Here is a 19782-nt window from a genome sequence, read left to right as displayed (position 1 = left end):
CAGGGGGGTACGGGTGACCGTGCCGGTTGACGTCCTCTGCACTCCGAAGATAGCACCGATGACGTCAACTGGTCACCCTCTGCATGATACATACAGTTGCACAATGTGGTCTATGACAGAACCATATATGCGTTTTTGGTCTAGATGGACTGACTGGACAAAATGTATAGGTGATGTTGCAGTTTGTCTAGGTTTTTTTTCTTATTATTTTATCTGACTTGCTTAGTCAAACAACTGTTGACATTTCAAACTTACTAGTTTTTAATAACACCAATCAATATTTAACAATGTTTTATAACTGGTATGTAGCAAGTGACAGAACTACTACTTCCAGCTCTTAATATTCAAATGCAGTGTTGTTGAACTGATGCTGCTTTAGCACCTCTTCATTGATATTTTTTGTTTTCCATTTTATTTTATTTTATTTAAAAGAAAGCAACATTATGCGGTCTACTTAAACAAAAGACGAACCATCCAATGCAACCGACCCCTCTCAATATAGGCAGCAGTTAAATAGTCATTTGCTGATGTTTTTATAGTCCCATCTACATATGTTTCCTTTTTGAAGCAAAGGCATCACACTTGAGGAACCAATTCAGAAGCACTTAATTGGGAACCATAATAGAGGAGGTATTCAAGGAATGTAGGTGGAGTGGAAATTCATGAGGCAGTAGCAAAGAGGCAAACCCTGCCACCCTCAGTTGGGTCTCCACCAGAGCGACCACTAAAAATGACTGCCCAATTTCTTCTATCTTTGTCCTTATTGCCATTCAAGAGGATTGGGTCACAGTTGCAGAAGATTCATTCTCTGTTACTATGTCTTTCAGTCCAGGGAACCCATCAATGTTTCTCACACTGGCAAATAGGGAAAGGGCTGAGGTAAATTGCAAAGACCAGTCCCTTTCAGACCTTTGAAATCCTGACCTCCTGTTTTGTGTGCTACTACTGGGGTCTGAAAATAAAATAATCATCTGCCCTTAGACCTGGAGGTTGGCCTTGAGACCAGCTGTCTTAAGTGTTGGAGCATGCCAGTCAGATTTGTCCATCATAATAATAATGGTACTTCTACCTGTTACATAAGGGTATTGTATTGTATTGTATTGCTTGTTAGGAAGTTTTTTTGGTTTGGTTTTGGGTGTGTGTTTTTTTAAATCTTGTCAGTTGGCTACTGAAAAGGGGTGCATTACCTCTAGCACAGTATCTTCAGTGGGGGAGGAGAGAGTTACAGAATGAAATCCCAAAACCCTAATATTTGGTCCATTTGCTTATATTATGGGTTACAGATGTTAATGGTCCTCTATAGGCCACAATCCACTATATCAGTAACCTAATAAACAGATCTGTTGCAATCAAACATATATACACATCTACAGGGAGCAATTATTAACTAGCTACGTATTGATTGATCCACACACCTTCACTCTTTTTGCTTTTTCTTTTATTGAAAAAACATTTTCCTTAAAAATCCTCTTTCAAAACACCTTTTTGCTTATTATGTCACTACATTTCATCACAAATGTCTTTACAGTGATAACTTTTTAATCACATTAAACAAAAAAAGTACAAATCCCATGAACACTTCTTGATAATCTGAGAGTCAAAGCCAACACGTGTTTTGCAACTTACCACGCGCTTCTTCAGGGCTCATGTGAGGAAAGTAATGAGGAAAGTAATTAGCAGGTTGAAAAAATAAGACGCTTCCAAGTAGGTTCGTAATAAAAGCATGATAAATTGGGTAGATGTGCCTTTTATCCCCAATGAACTGCTGTTATTTTATTTCCAAACAAAATGATCTTTCAGTGCAAAACAGCTACCTATTCCAATTAATTATAACATCTCCACGTAATATTTCGGTCCTTCAATCTATATCCTGGTTTTAAATTGCCCCTTGAATCCGCATGAAGTGACTTGCAACCTAGGGGAGGCCGCGAAACATGTGTTGGCTGTGACTGTATCAGAGCATCAAGAACTATTCATGGGACTTGTACTAGTTGTAAATGTGATTAAAAAGTTATCACTGTACAGAAATTTTGGAAGAAATGTACTGACATAACAAGAATTTGTTTTTTTTTTTAAAGAGGATTTGAGGGAAAATTGTTTTTCAATAAACGACCAAGCGAAAAGAGTGAAGATGTATGGATTAACTAATATGTAGCTATTTGATAATGGCTTCCGCTAACGTGTATACTAATCTTGGGTTCATTCTGCTCTCTGTGACCTGCTGCACACCAGAACTTTTCGTTAAAGTCTCCTTGGAAACAATCTTTGGCTGGTGATCCCAAAGCATTTAGGGGCTCCGTTCATGAGGAGTCCCACTGCTCCTCCACTGTTTACAGTCACGTGGTTGTTGAAACATGAAGAGCAACATCTATTGCCTCCTTTTTCCACACACTAATGCTGTGTCTTGTGAGACCTTGCTGCTCAGCTAGTTCCCCACTCAGCCTATAAGGAATATGAAGCTCCTAAAGTTTTTAGAAGAGTGCGCATGTTGCAACCCAATCACCTTTACCCCGTTGTTTATTTATTTATGTATTTGTATTTTGTTAAGCACCAGTCCGAAAAGATGTCCTCCATGTCTGTACACGGTGATGCAGCAAAGACATAACACTCCGCTATTTCACTCCTTTCTTTGTTTGTTTGATGGTGTTTTTTTTTTTTTTTGAATGAGCCATCTAAAATCTATTGACTAGATCACAGAGACAAGTAAAATTGAACAAACAATTTTGTGTTTTGACCAGATGTCATTGGTTGATTTGGGAAAGAAGCTTCTGGAGGCTGCTCGTTCTGGTCAAGATGACGAGGTTCGCGTTTTAATGGCAAATGGAGCACCATTTACCACAGACTGGGTAATTGTTTTACTTTATTCTTGTTCCTGTTCGTTTAATTCAGTGTTCTCCTCTACAGTTGAAATGCTATCTGGGGAAAAAAGAATGTGTTAGTTTAAAATGTAAAGCCTACTTTCATCTGGTGGATTGTAAGTTCAATGCCGTAAACTGCTGTTTTAGGAAATGTGCATCTTTTTGTACTGAATAATTTATTAACAATTCTAAAGCGCAGACAATCACCAAAAGGGTTCTTGGCTCTAAACATCATTGAAACAATATTCATAACCGAACAGACAGAAGGGCTGGTTATTTAAAGAAAAAGCCAAGTTTTTAGAGAGCTCCTAAACATCATCAGGGAATCATGAGAACAGAACTATAGGGGTAATGTATTTGCTGATTTTCAGCTGCTACTTACTTTAAGCACAACCTTGGTTTAAAGTAAGTAGCACAGGACATAATCTTGATATGAACTGAGAGAAACCAACAGGTTTCCAAAAGTATTAATTTTAATTGCAGCGTATTTGCTAGAAATGTCAGTTTGTGCCTCAGAATTAGGTTTGTTGAAAGAAGTTTTCGGTGTTTGATTCTTTTTTGCATTTGTTGCAATCATGGGTACACATAAAATAAAGATACCTCTGACACATAGATTTTAAATTCATTGTTCAGTGCTTCAAGAACCTTGTAACCACATTCAATTAAATGTTCACTATGTTTTGTATTTTGCAACTTCATGACTTTGTGTGTGCAAGGAAATTGCACATGCAGCAGGATTGAGAGCAGTTGGTAACCACTTGTACAAGCCACATTGAGCCACAATGGAAAAAAAGCAAGTTAAGTATTACTTTGCCCAAAACTACTCTGCGTGGCTACCTGGGATACGCAGGCTGTTTGATAGAAAAATGTAAAGTGCCCCTGGGTTTGATCAGTCTCTTTCCTGCCTACACATAAATATACGGAGTCATGTTATTTTAGGTCCAAGTGAAACGCCCACTTTCAAATTTCCACTTGAACTGAGGTGAACTATGTTAAAACGATCAAAAACCAATTGGAGAAGCCAGTGTCATGAAACAAAGACGTAAACTTGTTAAAAGACCAAGTTGATTAAATGGTTCTTTTATATAAAAATTGGACTGTTGGAAAAGGCATCTAAGAAAACAAGCATTTGCAATGAAAGTTTGAGATATTGGTATCGTAAATGACAATTTTTTTTATTTGTTTTGTTTTTGAAAATAGCGAAATTAATAGCTGTGTCATTTACAATACCAATAGTTATAACTTTCGCAAATGTGACACCTATAGCATTTGTAATGCAATATGTGTTGTATTGACGTGACTTACATGTTTTGATATTACAAATAACAATGGCTTTTGATTTTTTTAAAATAATTAATACTTAAATAAAAGTTATTGTAATTTATAATGGCAATAGCTTAAACGTTTGTAAATGACTTGTGAAGATCATGTTCAGTGTATTTTATTGTGACGAAAATCCAAGAACAGAAGTGAAATATCAACATCTTTTTGTTACATTTGAAATAAAGCTTGAAACATTGAGAGAACATATTTGAACCAGTTGTTGTTGAATGGTTGGACAGATTGATGCTGTGGTGGCGCTGAGTGATGTTGTGATGGCGAACGAGTGATGCCGTGGCGTTCAGTGATACTGTGGTAGCACATAGTGATGTTGTGGTGCCCCTGAGTGATGCTCTGGTGGTGGTGAGTGATACTGTATGCTATGTTATGTTTTGTTTTGCTATCCTATGTTTTGTTTTGCTATGCTATGTTTTGCTATCCTATGCTTTGATTTGTTATGCTATGCTATGCTGTGTTTTGTTATGCTATGCTATATTTTGCTATGCTATGCTTTGCTATGCTATGCTTTGTTATGATATGCTATGTTTTGTTGTGTTCACCCCCGCGCCGCACGGCCACCAGCTGCTGCGTGTGCCCCCCTGCTGTGCCCTCTGCCTCGCTGCCTGCCGCGCTGCCGGCTGACCCTGATATCACTGCTCTGTTCTGTTTTTCCAATCATTTGTGCTTGTTTCTTTTCTTCGTGGTTTTGCCCGTGTTAAGTATCTTTTTAACCATCATTTGTGCTTGTATTGTATTGTTTTTCCTTCGTGGTTTTGCCCGTGGTAAGTGTCTTTTTTAACCATCATTTGTGCCTGTTTCGTAGTCTGCCCGTCCCCCTTCGTGCTTCCCGCCTTCCTCGCCGCCCCCCGCTTCCCGCCGACCCCGCCCCTTTTTTCTTCTGTTCCCTCCCCGCTCCCGCCTCCCAGCTGCTCCGCCCACCCGCGCACTTGGCCTTAAATGGCGACCGTGCGAACGCGCAGCGTTGACGCGCAGCGGGTGCGCCGATTGTGCGCCGAAGGCGCGCCAAAGGTAAGCCCGTCTGCGCCCGTCCGCGCCTGGACCGCGCCCAGTGCCAGGACCCCTGGCCCCCACCGACAGAAGCCGACCCGACGATCCTACACCGCCGCCGATCTCATCGCACTCGACACCGGCCGCATCCCTGGATGTCATCGAGCCGCCCCGAAGCACACCCACCGACCCTTCAGCTGCTACGCCTGCAAGTTCACCTGCACCAGGACTCATCCTGCACCAGCACTCGCCAAGCCGAACATCAGCAGCAACCACCTGAAGTGCATCCTGCTCAACACCCGCTCCGTCCACAGACACGCCGTAGAACTCTGGAACCTCCTCGACACCACCGCCCCTGACGTTGCCTTCCTCACCGAGACCTGGATGAACGCCTCCTCAGCCCCAGACATCGCCATCGCCATCCCGGAGGGCTACAAGATCATCTGGAGGGACCGCACCGCCAACCTGACGGGAGGAGGCATCGCCATCATCCACAGAGACACCATCCGCATCACAACCAACACCGACGACACCCTAACCACCGCTGAACACCTGCACTTCCAGATCCACACCAACCCGAAGACCACCCTCAGAGGCACCCTGATCTACCGACCCCCGGGACCACGCACACGATTCAGCGAGGACATCGCCGACTTCGTCAGCCCACATGCCCTCCCCTCCGCCGACTACATCCTCCTGGGGGACCTCAACTTCCACCTGGAGAACAACAGCGACCGCAACACCATCAGCCTGCTCGACAACCTCGCCAACCTCGGACTCAAGCAACTGGTGTCCACCCCCACCCACCTCGCCGGACACACACTCGACGCCGTCTTCTCATCCAGCAAAGACGTCACCTTCAGCCACGCAACAGGACTCCACTGGACGGACCACAGCTGCGTCCACTTCAGCTTCAAAAGAACAACGATCCACCACCACCAGCAACAGGTTGCCCGAAGAAGCTGGAACAAGATCACAGCCGACCAGCTCACCGCTTCCCTGAGCCAGCACCCCCCCGCCAGCTCAGCGAACCCCAGCCAGGCCGCCGTCAACCTCACGAAGTGGATCAACAACGGCGCGGACGAACTCGCCCCTCTGAGAACCCCGCCCAGCAGACCCTGCAGCAGAAAAACACCATGGTTCACCGACGAACTAAAGAGCTCCAAGAAGAACTGTCGAGCCCTCGAGAAAGTCTGGAGAAGGGAACCAACTACGGACAACATGACCACCCTCAAGCTCGCCACCCGGAAACACCACCAACTGATCCGCGCCACCAAGAAAAATACATACAAGGACCGGCTGGACAACAACGCACACAACTGCAAGGAACTCTTCAACATCGTGAAAGAGCTCTCCAACCCCAACGCCGGAAACAATGACATCACCCCGTCGCAAGACCTCTGCAACTCCCTCGCTTCCTACTTCCACAACAAGATCGCGGACATACACAACAGCTTCAGCAACCAACCAACGCAAGCCACAACCGCAACAACGCCACCCACCACCACCCTCCGCACCTGGACCCCGATCAGCACCGAAGACACCATCCGCACAATGAACTCCATCCATTCCGGATCTCCGACTGACCCCTGCCCTCACCACGTCTTCAACAAGGCCGACGCTGTCATCGCACCCCACCTGCGGGACATCATCAACACCTCCTTCGACACCGCCACCTTCCCTGAGAGCTGGAAGCACGCCGAACTCAGCGCTCTTCTCAAGAAACCCACAGCAGACCCCACCGACCTCAAGAACTACCGTCCCATCTCGCTCCTCCCGTTCCCGGCCAAAGTCATCGAGAAGACCGTCAACAAACAGCTGGCCGCCTTCCTCGAGACGAATGGATCCCTCGACCTCTCACAGTCGGGCTTCCGAGCGAACCACAGCACCGAGACCGCCCTCATCGCTGCCACCGATGACTTACGAACTCTGATGGACAACGGAGAAACAGCGGCCCTCATCCTCCTGGACCTCTCCGCGGCTTTCGACACTGTCTGCCACCGCACCCTAGTACAGCGCCTCGGCAACATCGGAATCCAGGACAAGGCACTGGAATGGATCACCTCCTTCCTCAACGGAAGAACACAGAGAGTCCGCCTACCACCGTACAAGTCAGAAGCCACCAAAGTCATCTGCGGCGTCCCTCAAGGATCCTCACTGAGCCCCACCCTCTTCAACGTCTACATGAGCCCCCTCGCGGCCATCGCACGCCAACACAACCTCAACATAATCTCCTACGCCGACGACACCCAGCTGATCCTCTCCCTGACCAACGACCCCGCCACCGCCAGAGCCAACCTGCACGAAGGGATGAGAGAGGTAGCCGAATGGATGACGACCAGCCGCCTGAAACTGAACTCGGACAAGACGGAGGTCCTCATCCTGGGCTCCTCGCCCTCCGCCTGGGACGACTCCTGGTGGCCCCCCGCCCTGGGCACCGCACCCAAACCGACGGACCACGCACGCAACCTGGGCTTCATCCTGGACTCCTCCCTCTCTATGACCAGACAAGGAAACGCCGTCTCCTCGTCTTGCTTCAACATCCTGCGCATGCTACGTAAGATCTTCCGGTGGATCCCCACCGAGACGAGGAAGACGGTCACCCAGGCCCTCGTCACCAGCCGACTGGACTACGGCAACGCCCTCTACGCCGGAACCACCGCCAAGCTCCAGAAGAGACTCCAGCGGATCCAGAACGCCTCGGCCAGACTCATCCTCGACATCCCCCGACGCAGCCACATCTCCGGACACCTGAGAGATCTGCATTGGCTCCCGGTCAACAAGAGAATCACCTTCCGTCTCCTCACCTACGCGCACAAAGCCCTACACGACCAAGGCACGAGCTACCTCAACAACCGGATCAACTTCTACACTCCCAAGCGCCTCCTCAGATCAACCAGCCACGCCCTCGCCGCCGTCCCCCGCATCCGAAGAGCGACAACAGGAGGAAGGTCCTTCTCCTACCTGGCCGCCAAGACCTAGAACTCACTCCCAACAGACCTGCGCCTGACCCAAGACCACCTCTCCTTCAGGAAGAAGCTCAAGACCTGGCTGTTCGAGCAGTAGCGGCACCCCCCCCCCACCCAGCGCCTTGAGACCCTACGGGTGAGTAGTGCGCTCTATAAATGACCTGATTGATTGATTGATTGATTTGGTGTGCTATGCTATGTTTTGCTATGCTATTATATGTTTTGTTTTGCTATGCTGTTTTGTTGTGTTTTGTTAAGCTATGCTATGTTTTGTTATGCTATGTGTTGTTGTGTTTTGTTATGTTGTTATGCTATGTTTTGTTTTGCTATCCTATGCTTTGTTTTGTTATGCTATGCTATGTTTAGTTTTGCTGTCCTGTGCTTTGTTTTGTTATGCTATGCTATGTTTTGTTGTGTTTTGTTATGCTGTGCTATGTTTTGTTGTGTTTTGCTATGTTATGCTTTGTTATGCTATCCTATGTTTTGTTATAGCATAGCATAACCAAACATAGCATAGCATAACAAAACATAGCATAGCATGTTTTGTTGTGTTTTTATTATGCTATGTTTTGTTATGCTATGTTTTGTCAAACATAGCAACACACAACAAAACACAGCATAACAAAACACAACAAAACATAGCATACATAACAAAACATAGCTTAGCAAACCATAGCAAAACATAGCATAGCATAACAAAACACAACACAACATAGCATAACAAAACACAACATAGCATAGCACAACAAAACAGAGCTTAGCATAGCATAACAAAACAAAGCATAGCATAACAAAGCATAGCAAAACAAAACATAGCATAGCAAAACATAACAAAGCATAGCAAAACATAACAAAGCATAGCAAAACATAACAAAACATAAAGCATAGCAAAACAAAACATAGCATAGTATAACAAAACATAGCATAGCATAACAAAACAGAGCAGAGCAAAACATAGCAAAACACAACAAAGCATAGCATAACAAAACACAACATAGCATAGCATAGCATAACAAAACAAAACAACATAGCATAACAAAATAAAGCTTAGCATAGCATAACAAAACATAGCATAGCATAACAAAGCATAGCATAGCCACAACAAAACATAGCATAGCATAACAAAACACCAAAGCATAGCATAACAAAACACACCAATAAACATAGCATAGCATAACACAACATAGCATAGCATAAAAACACAACACAACATAGCATAGCATAACAAAACAAAGCTCAGCATAACATAACAAAACATAGCATACCAAAACATAGCATACCAAAACATAGCATAACAAAACATAGCATAGCATAATAAAACACAACAACAAATAGCAAAGCATAACAAAACATAGCATAGCATAACAAAGCCTAGCATAGCCACAACAAAGCATAGCATAACAAAACACACCAAAACATAACATAACACAACATAGCATAACAAAACACAAAATAGCATAGCATAACAAAACAAAGCTTAGCATAACAAAACATAGCATATCAAAGCATAGCATAAGAAAACATAGCATAGCATAACAGTATAACAAAACAAAGCATAGCATAATAAGACACAACAAATCATAGCATAACAAAGCATAGCATAACCAAACATAGCATAGCAAAACACAACAGAACATAGCATAGCATAACAAAACACAACATAGCAAAGCATAACAAAACACAACATAGCATAACAAACCATAGCATAACAAAGCATAGCATGGCATAATAAAACATAGCATAGCAAAACATAGCATAGCATAATAAAACGCAACAAAAAATGGCATAGCATAACAAAACATAGCATAACATAGCATAACACAACACATAGCATAACAAAACACAGCAAAACACAACAAAACAGCATAACAAAACACAGCAAAACACAACAAAACATAGCATAGCAAAACAAAACATATAATAGCAAAACAAAACATATCATAGCATAGCAAAACAAAGCATAGCATAGCAAAACAAAGCATAGCATAATAAAACACAAAACATAGCATAACAAAGCATATCATCACAAAACACAGCATAGCATAGCATAACAAATCAAAGCATAGGATAGCAAAACATAGCATAACAAAACAAAACATAGGATAGCAAAACAAAACATAGCATAGCATACAGCATCACTCAGGGGCACCACCACAGCATCACAGAGGGGCACCACAACATGGCTGTGCACTACCAGAGCATAAATCTGTGCAACAATTCAACAACAACTGGTTCAAATATGTTCTCTCAATGTTTCAAGCTTTATTACAAATGTAACAAAAACATGTTAATATTTCACTTCTGTTCTTGGATTTTCGTCACAATAAAATACACTGAACATAATCTTCACAAAAGCACATTTACAAAAGTTTAAGCTATTGCCATTATAAATTACAATAACTTTTATTTAAGTATTAATTATTTGAAAAAATTAAAAGCCATTGTTATTTGTAATATCAATACATCTAAGTCACGGAAATACAACACATATTGCATTATAAATGCTATAGGTGTCACATTTGCAAAAGTTATAACTATTGGCATTGTAAATGACAAAGCTATTAATTTCGCGATTTTCAAAAACAAAACAAATACAAAATGTGTCATTTACAATACCAATAGCTCAAACTTTCCTAATGCGAGACGCATTGCAAATGCTTGTTTTGTTATGCTATGCTTTTTTTGTTATGCTATGCTATGCTGTGTTTTGTTATGCTATGTTTTGGTATGCTATGCTGGTGAGGGTGAGAGGGGTGTGAGGGTGAGTGGGTGAGTGTGAGGGTGAGTGAGGGTGAGAGGGTTGTGAGGGTGAGGGGGTGTGAGGGTGAGGGGGTGTGAGGGTGAGGGGGTGTGAGGGTGTGAGGGTGAGAGGGTTGTGAGGGGGGGTGAGGGTTTTGAGAGTGAGTGGGTGTGAGAGTGAGTGGGTGTGAGGGTGGGTGAGGGTGTGAGGGTGTGTGAGGGTGTGTGAGGGTGTGTGAGGGTGTGTGAGGGTGAGGGGGGTGAGGAGAGTAAAGAGACTGGAGAGGTGGTGGTGGGAAGCTCGAGAACAGTAGTGACATGTGTATCATATTAGTACATATTTGATCAGGTCAATTTAGATAGGAAATGGAAGGTACAGGAGAGTGCAAACGTTATCAGATGGAATATTGGGTGTGAAGATAGTGACATAGGCATTCAACCATGTAGAAATTATATAGACAACATCAGAAGGAGGTATATGGACTGCAACAAAGTACATGACGGAAAAACCATATTGACATTACATTAAGGTTATACATTCATAGGTTGCATTTTGATAATATATATCCCCGAGATGTGTGTTGCGAGTGGTCGCAAAGAAATTATTTAGGAATACGGCAGATTTTATGTAAGGTTCAAGAGGTTTTCCAAGCGCATGGGGTGGAAGGGGTGGGATAAGCATTTGTGCCGGAGCATGAGGAAAAAAGAGAGGGAAGCAATATGCGGCAGTAATCGCATTCAACATTTTTTTACAATGAATCAATAAAAACGTTGGTGACAAGAGATAGAAGTGTTGCAGAGAAAGAGCATGTCAGAAAAGATGCTGCATATGGCATAACAAGCAGAAATTTAAACGGACGTAGGCATATATTTACAGTTTGTTGTTTTCCCGATGTCGGATCCAAAGGTGGGCGGGGTGGGCATCGAGATGGGAGAAGGGAAAGAAGAGCGAGACTGATTTAGACGGGGATATGTGAACACTATGCCGTATACAAAGGAGGAAAGTGAGCACTAATCAAGCGTCCACGGTGCACTTGCGGACAGAGAGATAGTGTCAATAAACTATCACAAAGGTTTATAACACATAAGTGCAGGAGTCATGCATGAGCCGCGATACGTAAACAATATGCAGTTTACGAAGAAGGAAAGGGAGCACTACTCAAGCATCCACGGTGCGCTTGCGGGCAGAGAGATAGTGTAATAAAACTATCACATTAGTTTAAAACACATAAGTGCAGGAGTCATGCACGAGCCGTCGTTAAATTATCAAAGCCGAGTGGTAGATTGTTCGGGTAAGTGTTATGGGTGCATTTTTGTGAGCGACGGTTGTTATGCGGTATCTTAACGAGGAATTCCAAAAGGGTGCTGCTATAATAGGGTCGTGAGAGGGCAAGTCAAATATTGGGCTGGTAGGATTTTGTGCCGTGATGGTAGGTGCATTTGTGCAAGAATAACGGCTAGGTATGGACATTGTATAATCAGCTTACTAAAAGGGATCGTGTGGAAGTTGAGGTTATTCTAAGAGGGAGTAATAGTTTATTGCGGGCAGGGAGGGTATTGCGGCTAGGTGCGGGCAGTAATCGTGCAAACGGTGAGTTTGGTAATGTGAGCAATTACAAACAAGCTCTCGGCTGTGGGGGGCGGGGGAGCGGGAGCGCATTCCTTTCAAGTCTGATGCGGGGCGGGGGAGCGGCAGCCTTTGAAGTCTGATGCGAGGCACAGACAATTGGTGGTGTGTGACGTGGCTGGCCTTGTGCATGCGCCTGTCGAACGAGACCTGTGTCTATTCTGCCACTTTGGCAGACTTTTTGGACCGCTTACTAGAATCTCGCCGGAGCAATGCGCAAGCGCATTGGCTCAGCGAGACCTAAAAACCAGGAAAGGCAAATTCTCATCATACATTAGCGTTCTGTTTGTTTCATGGAAACCGGTGTTTCCATTGATTTACTTGCTATAAATTAATTATGTTGACTAAATATCTTCAAAAAATGTATATTAAAGCAATCCTAACTTCTAAGCGGCTAAGACACAGACTAGGCAAAAAATCAGAGAAAGAAAAAAATGCATCATTGATGCACCTATGAAAGCAGTCCACAAACCTGTTAACAGCAAAATGGGTAGCTAATGTAGTTAGCAATAAAAGACTAAAAAACTTGGTCTCATTTCATTTAACAAATGTTTGAAAATTCGCCTCATGGTGCAGAAAAGTAGAGAAGAAAATAAATCTTTGATACTTGCCTTATGGAAGCTCAGCGGGGCTGACTGGAGACGTCTCTATGCAGGTCTAATGTTTTCTGTTTAATGGCGAAAATCACCTACACTTTGGATCAAAAACAACAATCAGACAGACAAGGACTCAAACCATTCCAGCTGGCTGTTCTTGACTCTCGTATCTTTCCTTTTACCATTTGTCAGGCTGTTATCTCTAATTCTCTTATATTTGTCTTCAGGCAAAATGCCTATATACAGTCATCATACTACTTGGACATCAACTTTTCTAGGTCGTGGTACTGAATGAGATAAATACGCATTAAGAATCAGTGGGACAGGTTTAGCACCTACCTTCACAGAACATGCAGGCACACCCTTGCATGCTTTGTTCAGACCCTCTAATATGCTGGGTAAAAAGTTGAGGGGTGCAACATACATCCTTGTGACACACCTCAATCGTGTTGAAGGTAGCATTTCTGCCAAGGCCCACGGATGCCTGTAAATGTTCATCGGTCTGTTTTAACAAATAGCTCACATACAAATGTGCTCTAAGGTTCTTCGTGATGACTCCAAGCTTGGAGCAGTCCACCATGTAAATTGCTAAGGATAGCTCCATACACTTTAGGTTCATTAGCCCCTTTTTCAAACAGGCATTTACAATTCAACAGGTCTCACATTTACACAAGTTTGAGCTATTGGCATTGTCAACTGACCAAAACAAGGACAGTAGTCTCTTACTGACAGAAGTTGTCAAAAAAAGGGCATGTTCTGTGCCCCCCTTCTAGGTCAAAACCCCATTCTAGACCTTGGCATTACCATGGACAGGCCTTGGTCACAGAACGTAAACTAGATGAACATGTTAGCTGGACTAGTAAAAAATGTTGGATGCCAGTTTCATATGCAGGTTAGGTCATTCAATGAAAGGATGTTTTCCTACATATGCTGAAAGAGCTATTCCTGACCCAACTGATAGAAGTTTGAGTCTAAAGTGTAAGGATTTTAATTTGTCACACTCAAATCACTCTAAATGTCAAGAACAAGCATTATCTCACTAAGCCATCGTGTATTAATACTTTACATGATTACAGGTAGATCTTAAATGAGGAGCATACACTTCATAATGTACTTGGTCACAAACGATTCCTATGATTTGGATTTAGTCAGACTGCATGAAGTTGACAAGGAATGCTAGACAAATGTCTCAAATGTCACTCAAACCTGATTTTGATGGGATCAGAACAAGATCTCCCATTGACACTTTTTAAACCCAGAACAGTTCCTGAATTGAGCCAAAATTAGAACTAAATTAGAACCAAATCCTCAGACAAACGTACTCTTGTAGCAAAACATGTGCTGTTGCTGTTGGCCAATGTGGTCCGGCTTTACATTTTAACTGAATTTCAGACTGTTTCAGCGAATGTTGTATCCGTGGATCTGATAGAGACTTCTAGCCGCAGATTCCTTCCACCAGGCGTGAGACTGGATCTGGTAACTTTTTTGCCACAGCATCCCTGTGCGCCAGCGGGGGGCGGGGCGACAACACGTGACTCCGCCCAGGCATCGTCTGCGCGGTCACGTAAGACCCGCCCGGGCACGCCCTCTTCAGTTTTTAAGTCTCGACCTACAGCATTGCTTTAGCAATGCTTGTTTGTCGATTATAGTAAGGCTCTCAAAAGTATACCCAAACTGCTGCGTATCGGGTACAGTTCATGTGAGCCAGGCGCGTGAACCTCACCAGCCACATCCCACACCATGCCTCGGCATCAGACTTCAAAGGAAGCCGCTCCCCCAGCTGCCATCTGGCTCCTTTGCTCCCTTCTCGTCCGCTTTAATCGATCCTGCGCCATGCGCCATCTGTCTTTCCTCTCTCTCTCTCCTCCGCTCCTCCTCCCTTCCCCTGTCGCAAAACGGCCACACGACTTTTATTTTAACAGCACGGTGCCCATTTAAGGGACGCTGCGCTTCAGTTCGTCGTCTTCTTTCCTCACCCTCATGGCTATGTGCGAAGTCCGATTTTTCACAGTTGAGCAAATCCAGAAGTCATGTATAATTTTAATTACACCTCATTACGAAGTAAATCTGGTCTTGTCATTTCTCTTAAGCTCTTGTCTGGAGCCTGAAATAGGAAAAAAACCATTCATATTAGTTTTCATTCAGAAAAGTTGTTCAGGGAGCGTTGTCATGGGAGGAGTGGGTAGCAGGCAAGGGGCATAGGATGTTGACAGAACAGAGAGGTTGTAGGGTGAAGATGGAATGCTGTGGCCTCTCTAACCAGCTGAAAACTGTGTGATTGATTTCTTGCAGACAGTTCCTTTGGGTGTTGATCCTGCTCAGAGAAATTTATAAAACACACCTTTTCACTTTAGGTCTCTAGGTTTACCAAATGTGTTCTCATTTGAAGCTCCTTCTGTAAAAAAAGATACCTGGAGGTAAATTAACTATTTCAAGAACATATGGCAACACTGCTCACAGTTCTACAGAGCAGTTTGTGGTTGCTCTGAGAAGGCAGAGGACGTGTGTTTCTAAAGCACGAGGGTGGAGTAGGAAGCTGCGGCCAAAACGGACCTCGGTCTTTGAATGCACAGCAAATGTGGCAAGATTTACAGCCCTGTTTACAACAGCGTTCTGTAAACCATGCACTGGTCTCCAGTGCTCCATCTCAAAGAAAGAAATAGTGCTCATAAGCTCTGTAATGGGGCAGTACTTGAAAATAGGTGGAGCTTTTAAAGCCCATATCCTGAATACTGCAAGTTTCGCAAAGACGAGCTAGTGCTGCATAGACAAGACCTAAAAAGCAAACTTTGCAGTTATCCGATAAGCTATCCGACATTGTTCCTGGTTGTCCAACCCCTCTTGGAAACCCTGCTTAACTTATGAAATTATACTACCTCATAATATCAATGATATTAGACATTTGTGCAGTCTTTGCAGCAGCATTCATTCTAGGAGCGTGACTGATGAATCTAGGAGTGATATGGGCCTATCGCAGCTCATCTTTTTGGAAGATAGGAATGCTTACCGAGAGGTGTCAAGTCGCTAGCAACACCAGGGAACTGCAAATTGTCTAAAGAATCTTACTTAGTTAGGTTATGTAGGTCTGTGGGAACACCAATCAGTCTAAGTACAGGTACGATAGTTAGCAGCATCAGGATCTCCAAGATCATATAACGATGCAAAATGAGCCTTATCCAGTACAGTTTCAATGCAGCCGTTCCCGATCTTCTACCAGCCAGCACATTTCTAAAAGTTCTCTGATCTAAAGATGCAAGATTCTGCAAGCTTGTCTTGAGCATTCCTATTATATGCCCATTTATCTAAAAGAGCACTTCTGTACTCACAAGCTTATTGTTAATCACCTCATAGTTCTGAGGAAAAACCTTACCTCTGTTGCATAATTCCCGTTTGTACACATAGAATTCTACTTCACCACCGATTTGGGTGGTCTTTAACCGCTACCGCGTTTTCCCGCTGTGCGCTGATTTTTTAAAAACGGCCGGTTTGTGACAAAGCCAACTCGTCATCCGCGTAGCGCAGGTAACGCCCATGACGAGCTGGCTTTGTCATTAGCACGGAAGGGGTTAACCTGATTGTTTCATCATAAGTTGAGGTAAACCCCGAAGTAGCCTCCCTGCAGCTCCAATCATTCCTGAAAAGCAGATAATACCTCTCCAAAGACAGTAGCTGCATTTGAACCATGTCATACTTGACCAACCACAAGTGCCTACATTCATTGGAAGGAACTTCAAACATAGCCTTAATTTTCTTTAAGCATCAGATTGAGGTAGTCGCCAGCAGCAACAGATTTAGAGTCTGAGAATTATTATTGTTCTTGTGATCATTGGGTTGAACGACGGTACGAAGCTGGTAAATACTTTGCATGCATTTGCCTCGCATTTTTGAGCACACAAGTTTTAACCGCGATTATGCATTTACATCGCATGCCAATAGCTTGCATTGTTTTTATATTTAAAAACACTGTATTTGGGGCGGGGGAGACCGACCACCCTCCCCAATTTACCTTAATATCGTGGTATTGGTATGCGATGTAAATGCATAATTGCGGTAAAAAAAAATGCGTGCTAAAAATTGCGCGGCAAATGCATGGGATGTATTTACCTCGTTGTAAAGGCTGTTTCCTGATCATTCTTATATCTATACATAACAAACAAGGAAGTTATATATCTAAACAATGAAACCAGGATGATTAAATAGTCCATAATTCACTCCAACCCACAGACCTGTTTGCATCCGTCTATCTCTCACGGTTTATAATGGGGTCTTTTGTTTGTATGTCTTACAACCCGAAGTAGAACTATTGAGTTTTTGACTTCAGTGATGATTCCCATGAACGAGTACTAGAGTTACAATTGAGTCACCATTTTCTCTGTATTCAACATTATATTTGTAAGTTCTTTTTAGTACTGTGATTAGGTTGCAGGTAAATTAATATTTCTGACTACAACATCTACACAAGGCTATGAATACAGTGTGTTATTAAATGAACAAGTAATGCCCCTTTAAATTTACCTTTGTTGTCTTCACTCTGATGACAGCTGGGGACCTCTCCACTACATCTGGCTGCACAGTATGGGCATTACTCAACAACAGAAGTACTTTTAAGAGCGGGTGTGAGTAGGGATGCTCGCACAAAAGTTGATCGAACTCCATTACACATGGCAGCTGCAGAAGGTCACGCAAATATAGTGGAAGTGCTTCTGAAGGTAAATTAATTTGTACATTGCACGTCATGTCCTTTAAATCATTCTGTTTTCTGTAAGATCCATGCCATTAGCAACCAATAATGCTGCATAAATTGTATATGTTTTGTGTCAAATTGTTATTGCTCTTCTTTAGACTAGGGAGTATAGTTCATGGAGGGTTATAGTCTTATTGGTATTTGGACAAAATATACCGTTTGAAAAATCGCAAGACAGATATATCAAAAAAATATTGTGGTGCTGAAATATTGGCAACATATTTGTTTTCCGGTAAGAAATATCGTTATTAAGAACATCGTTTTTATTATTTTCAATAATATAGTTGTAAAAAATATTGTATGTATATGTGTGTGTGTATATATATATATATGTGTGTATATGTATGTGTGTGTATATATGTATGTGTGTGTATATATATGTTCGAGGCATATGGGCTGCAGACCACACACTAGTGCATTTATCGCCATCTGGTGGTGGGCCCGGATGATTACACTTTGTTGTTGTCTTGGAAGAGTCTTTGTTTGGTAGATGACTCCTGCTGTAGAGCGTAGTGTCCATGGGCATCAACTCCATCTTCAGATTGCTTTTTTACGCCATCGGGCTCGGATGTGTTTATCATTCGGTCCCGTTACCGATCTCCTTTTGACTTCCAGTCCTACATCATACAATCGGTATCATCTTCGATCGTGATTCCAGTTACCCGCGTCGAAGAAAGGCTTGCGCTTCTCGATTCCAGCGTTCGTCTGGCCCGACTGCGCCTTTGGGCCCTTACCTTATGGAAATAACACCCTTCAAGAAGTGCCCTCGGTATGGACACAAATTCCACCACACTGATCTAAATGAGGTGTGCAATCTGTGCTTGTCTCCAGAGCACGAGAACCGAGATTGCCTGGACTGCGCTTCGTTCCGGTCCAAGAAAACCATCAGAGACTATCAAGCTCGACGAGTCATGGCGCAGTCCTCTTCATCGACACCAGATCTCATCATAGACGAGGCTCCAATCCATACCGGGACAGGCTTCGGTTCCACCTCCAGGTCCAGGTGCACACCGTTCAAAAACTTCCGATGCCCCGCCTTCTGGCTCGGCAACGAAGAATCCTAAAAAGCCTCCAGGCGACTCGGGCTCGAGTCCGTCTGTTGGTCCCGACAAGCGAAAGGTCCTCAAACCGAAACTAACTCCGGCACCGAAGCAACCCTCGGTACCAAAACGGGTCGAGCTGAAAACAAGCTCAGCACCGAAAACAGTTTCCAAGACTATCGAACCAAAGCCAACTCCGGTTCCGAAGAAAGTCGTCTCAAAGTGCACTGAAACACACTTCAGCACCAAAAGTTGTCGATCCGAAACGTGCTTCGGAACCAATAATTCTGGATCCGAAAACATCCAATCCGAGCAAGAGGCACGCACCAAGTCTTCGGAACCGAAACCAAGATCTGCTCCAAAGACTGCAATAGACAATGCAAAACCTTCTAAGCAATTCAGCCCCAGGCAAGTAAAGTCAGTGCCGAAAAAAGATAGTTCCACAGAAGAGCTTTTCCGGCCAGATCCAAAACAAAAGACTCTTCGTATTCATCCAAAGACTGGACATATAATTACAGTGCCTGAAAAAAGGAAAATGGACTCTCCCAAACTACCTCCAGTTCCTCTAAAAAAACATGCTCAAACTTCCCTCATAAGAATTCCTTCACCACTGCCAGAGCTACCACTGGACATCTCCCTGGCACACTCACCATCCACCACGCACAGCCCTGCACCAGAGGATGATGAAGATGAGGATAATTATTCACATGGGGTGGAAAGTGAGCAACACATAGATGACACAGATGACCCTGACAATATTCCTGGGCCATCAGATGATCCCTGGGAAGATTATAACGCGCCAGATGCACCAGATCTGCCACACGATGACGCATACCCTTCTAGGCCATCTCCTCCAGATGACACTATAGGGTTTACGCAAC

The 19782-nt window shown here is 43.6% G+C and overlaps 1 protein-coding gene across 3 annotated transcripts in view; it reads left to right on the top strand.

Annotated features, from left to right (window-relative positions):
* Nucleotides 1-19782, top strand: part of GABPB1 (GA binding protein transcription factor subunit beta 1) — a 634768-nt gene that overhangs the window by 86868 nt on the left and 528118 nt on the right. For all 3 annotated transcript variants that reach the window (XM_078684756.1, XM_078684755.1, XM_078684754.1), the window contains exons 3-4: nt 2739-2846; nt 17659-17826. In XM_078684756.1, coding sequence (XP_078540882.1) covers nt 2739-2846; nt 17659-17826 — 276 coding nt within the window. The remainder of the gene's footprint in view (nt 1-2738; nt 2847-17658; nt 17827-19782) is intronic.

This window comes from Lissotriton helveticus, chromosome 3_2 (genome assembly GCF_964261635.1).
Source record: "Lissotriton helveticus chromosome 3_2, aLisHel1.1, whole genome shotgun sequence".
Lineage (NCBI taxonomy): Eukaryota > Metazoa > Chordata > Amphibia > Caudata > Salamandridae > Lissotriton > Lissotriton helveticus.
This window is presented reverse-complemented; position numbering and strand designations above follow the sequence as displayed.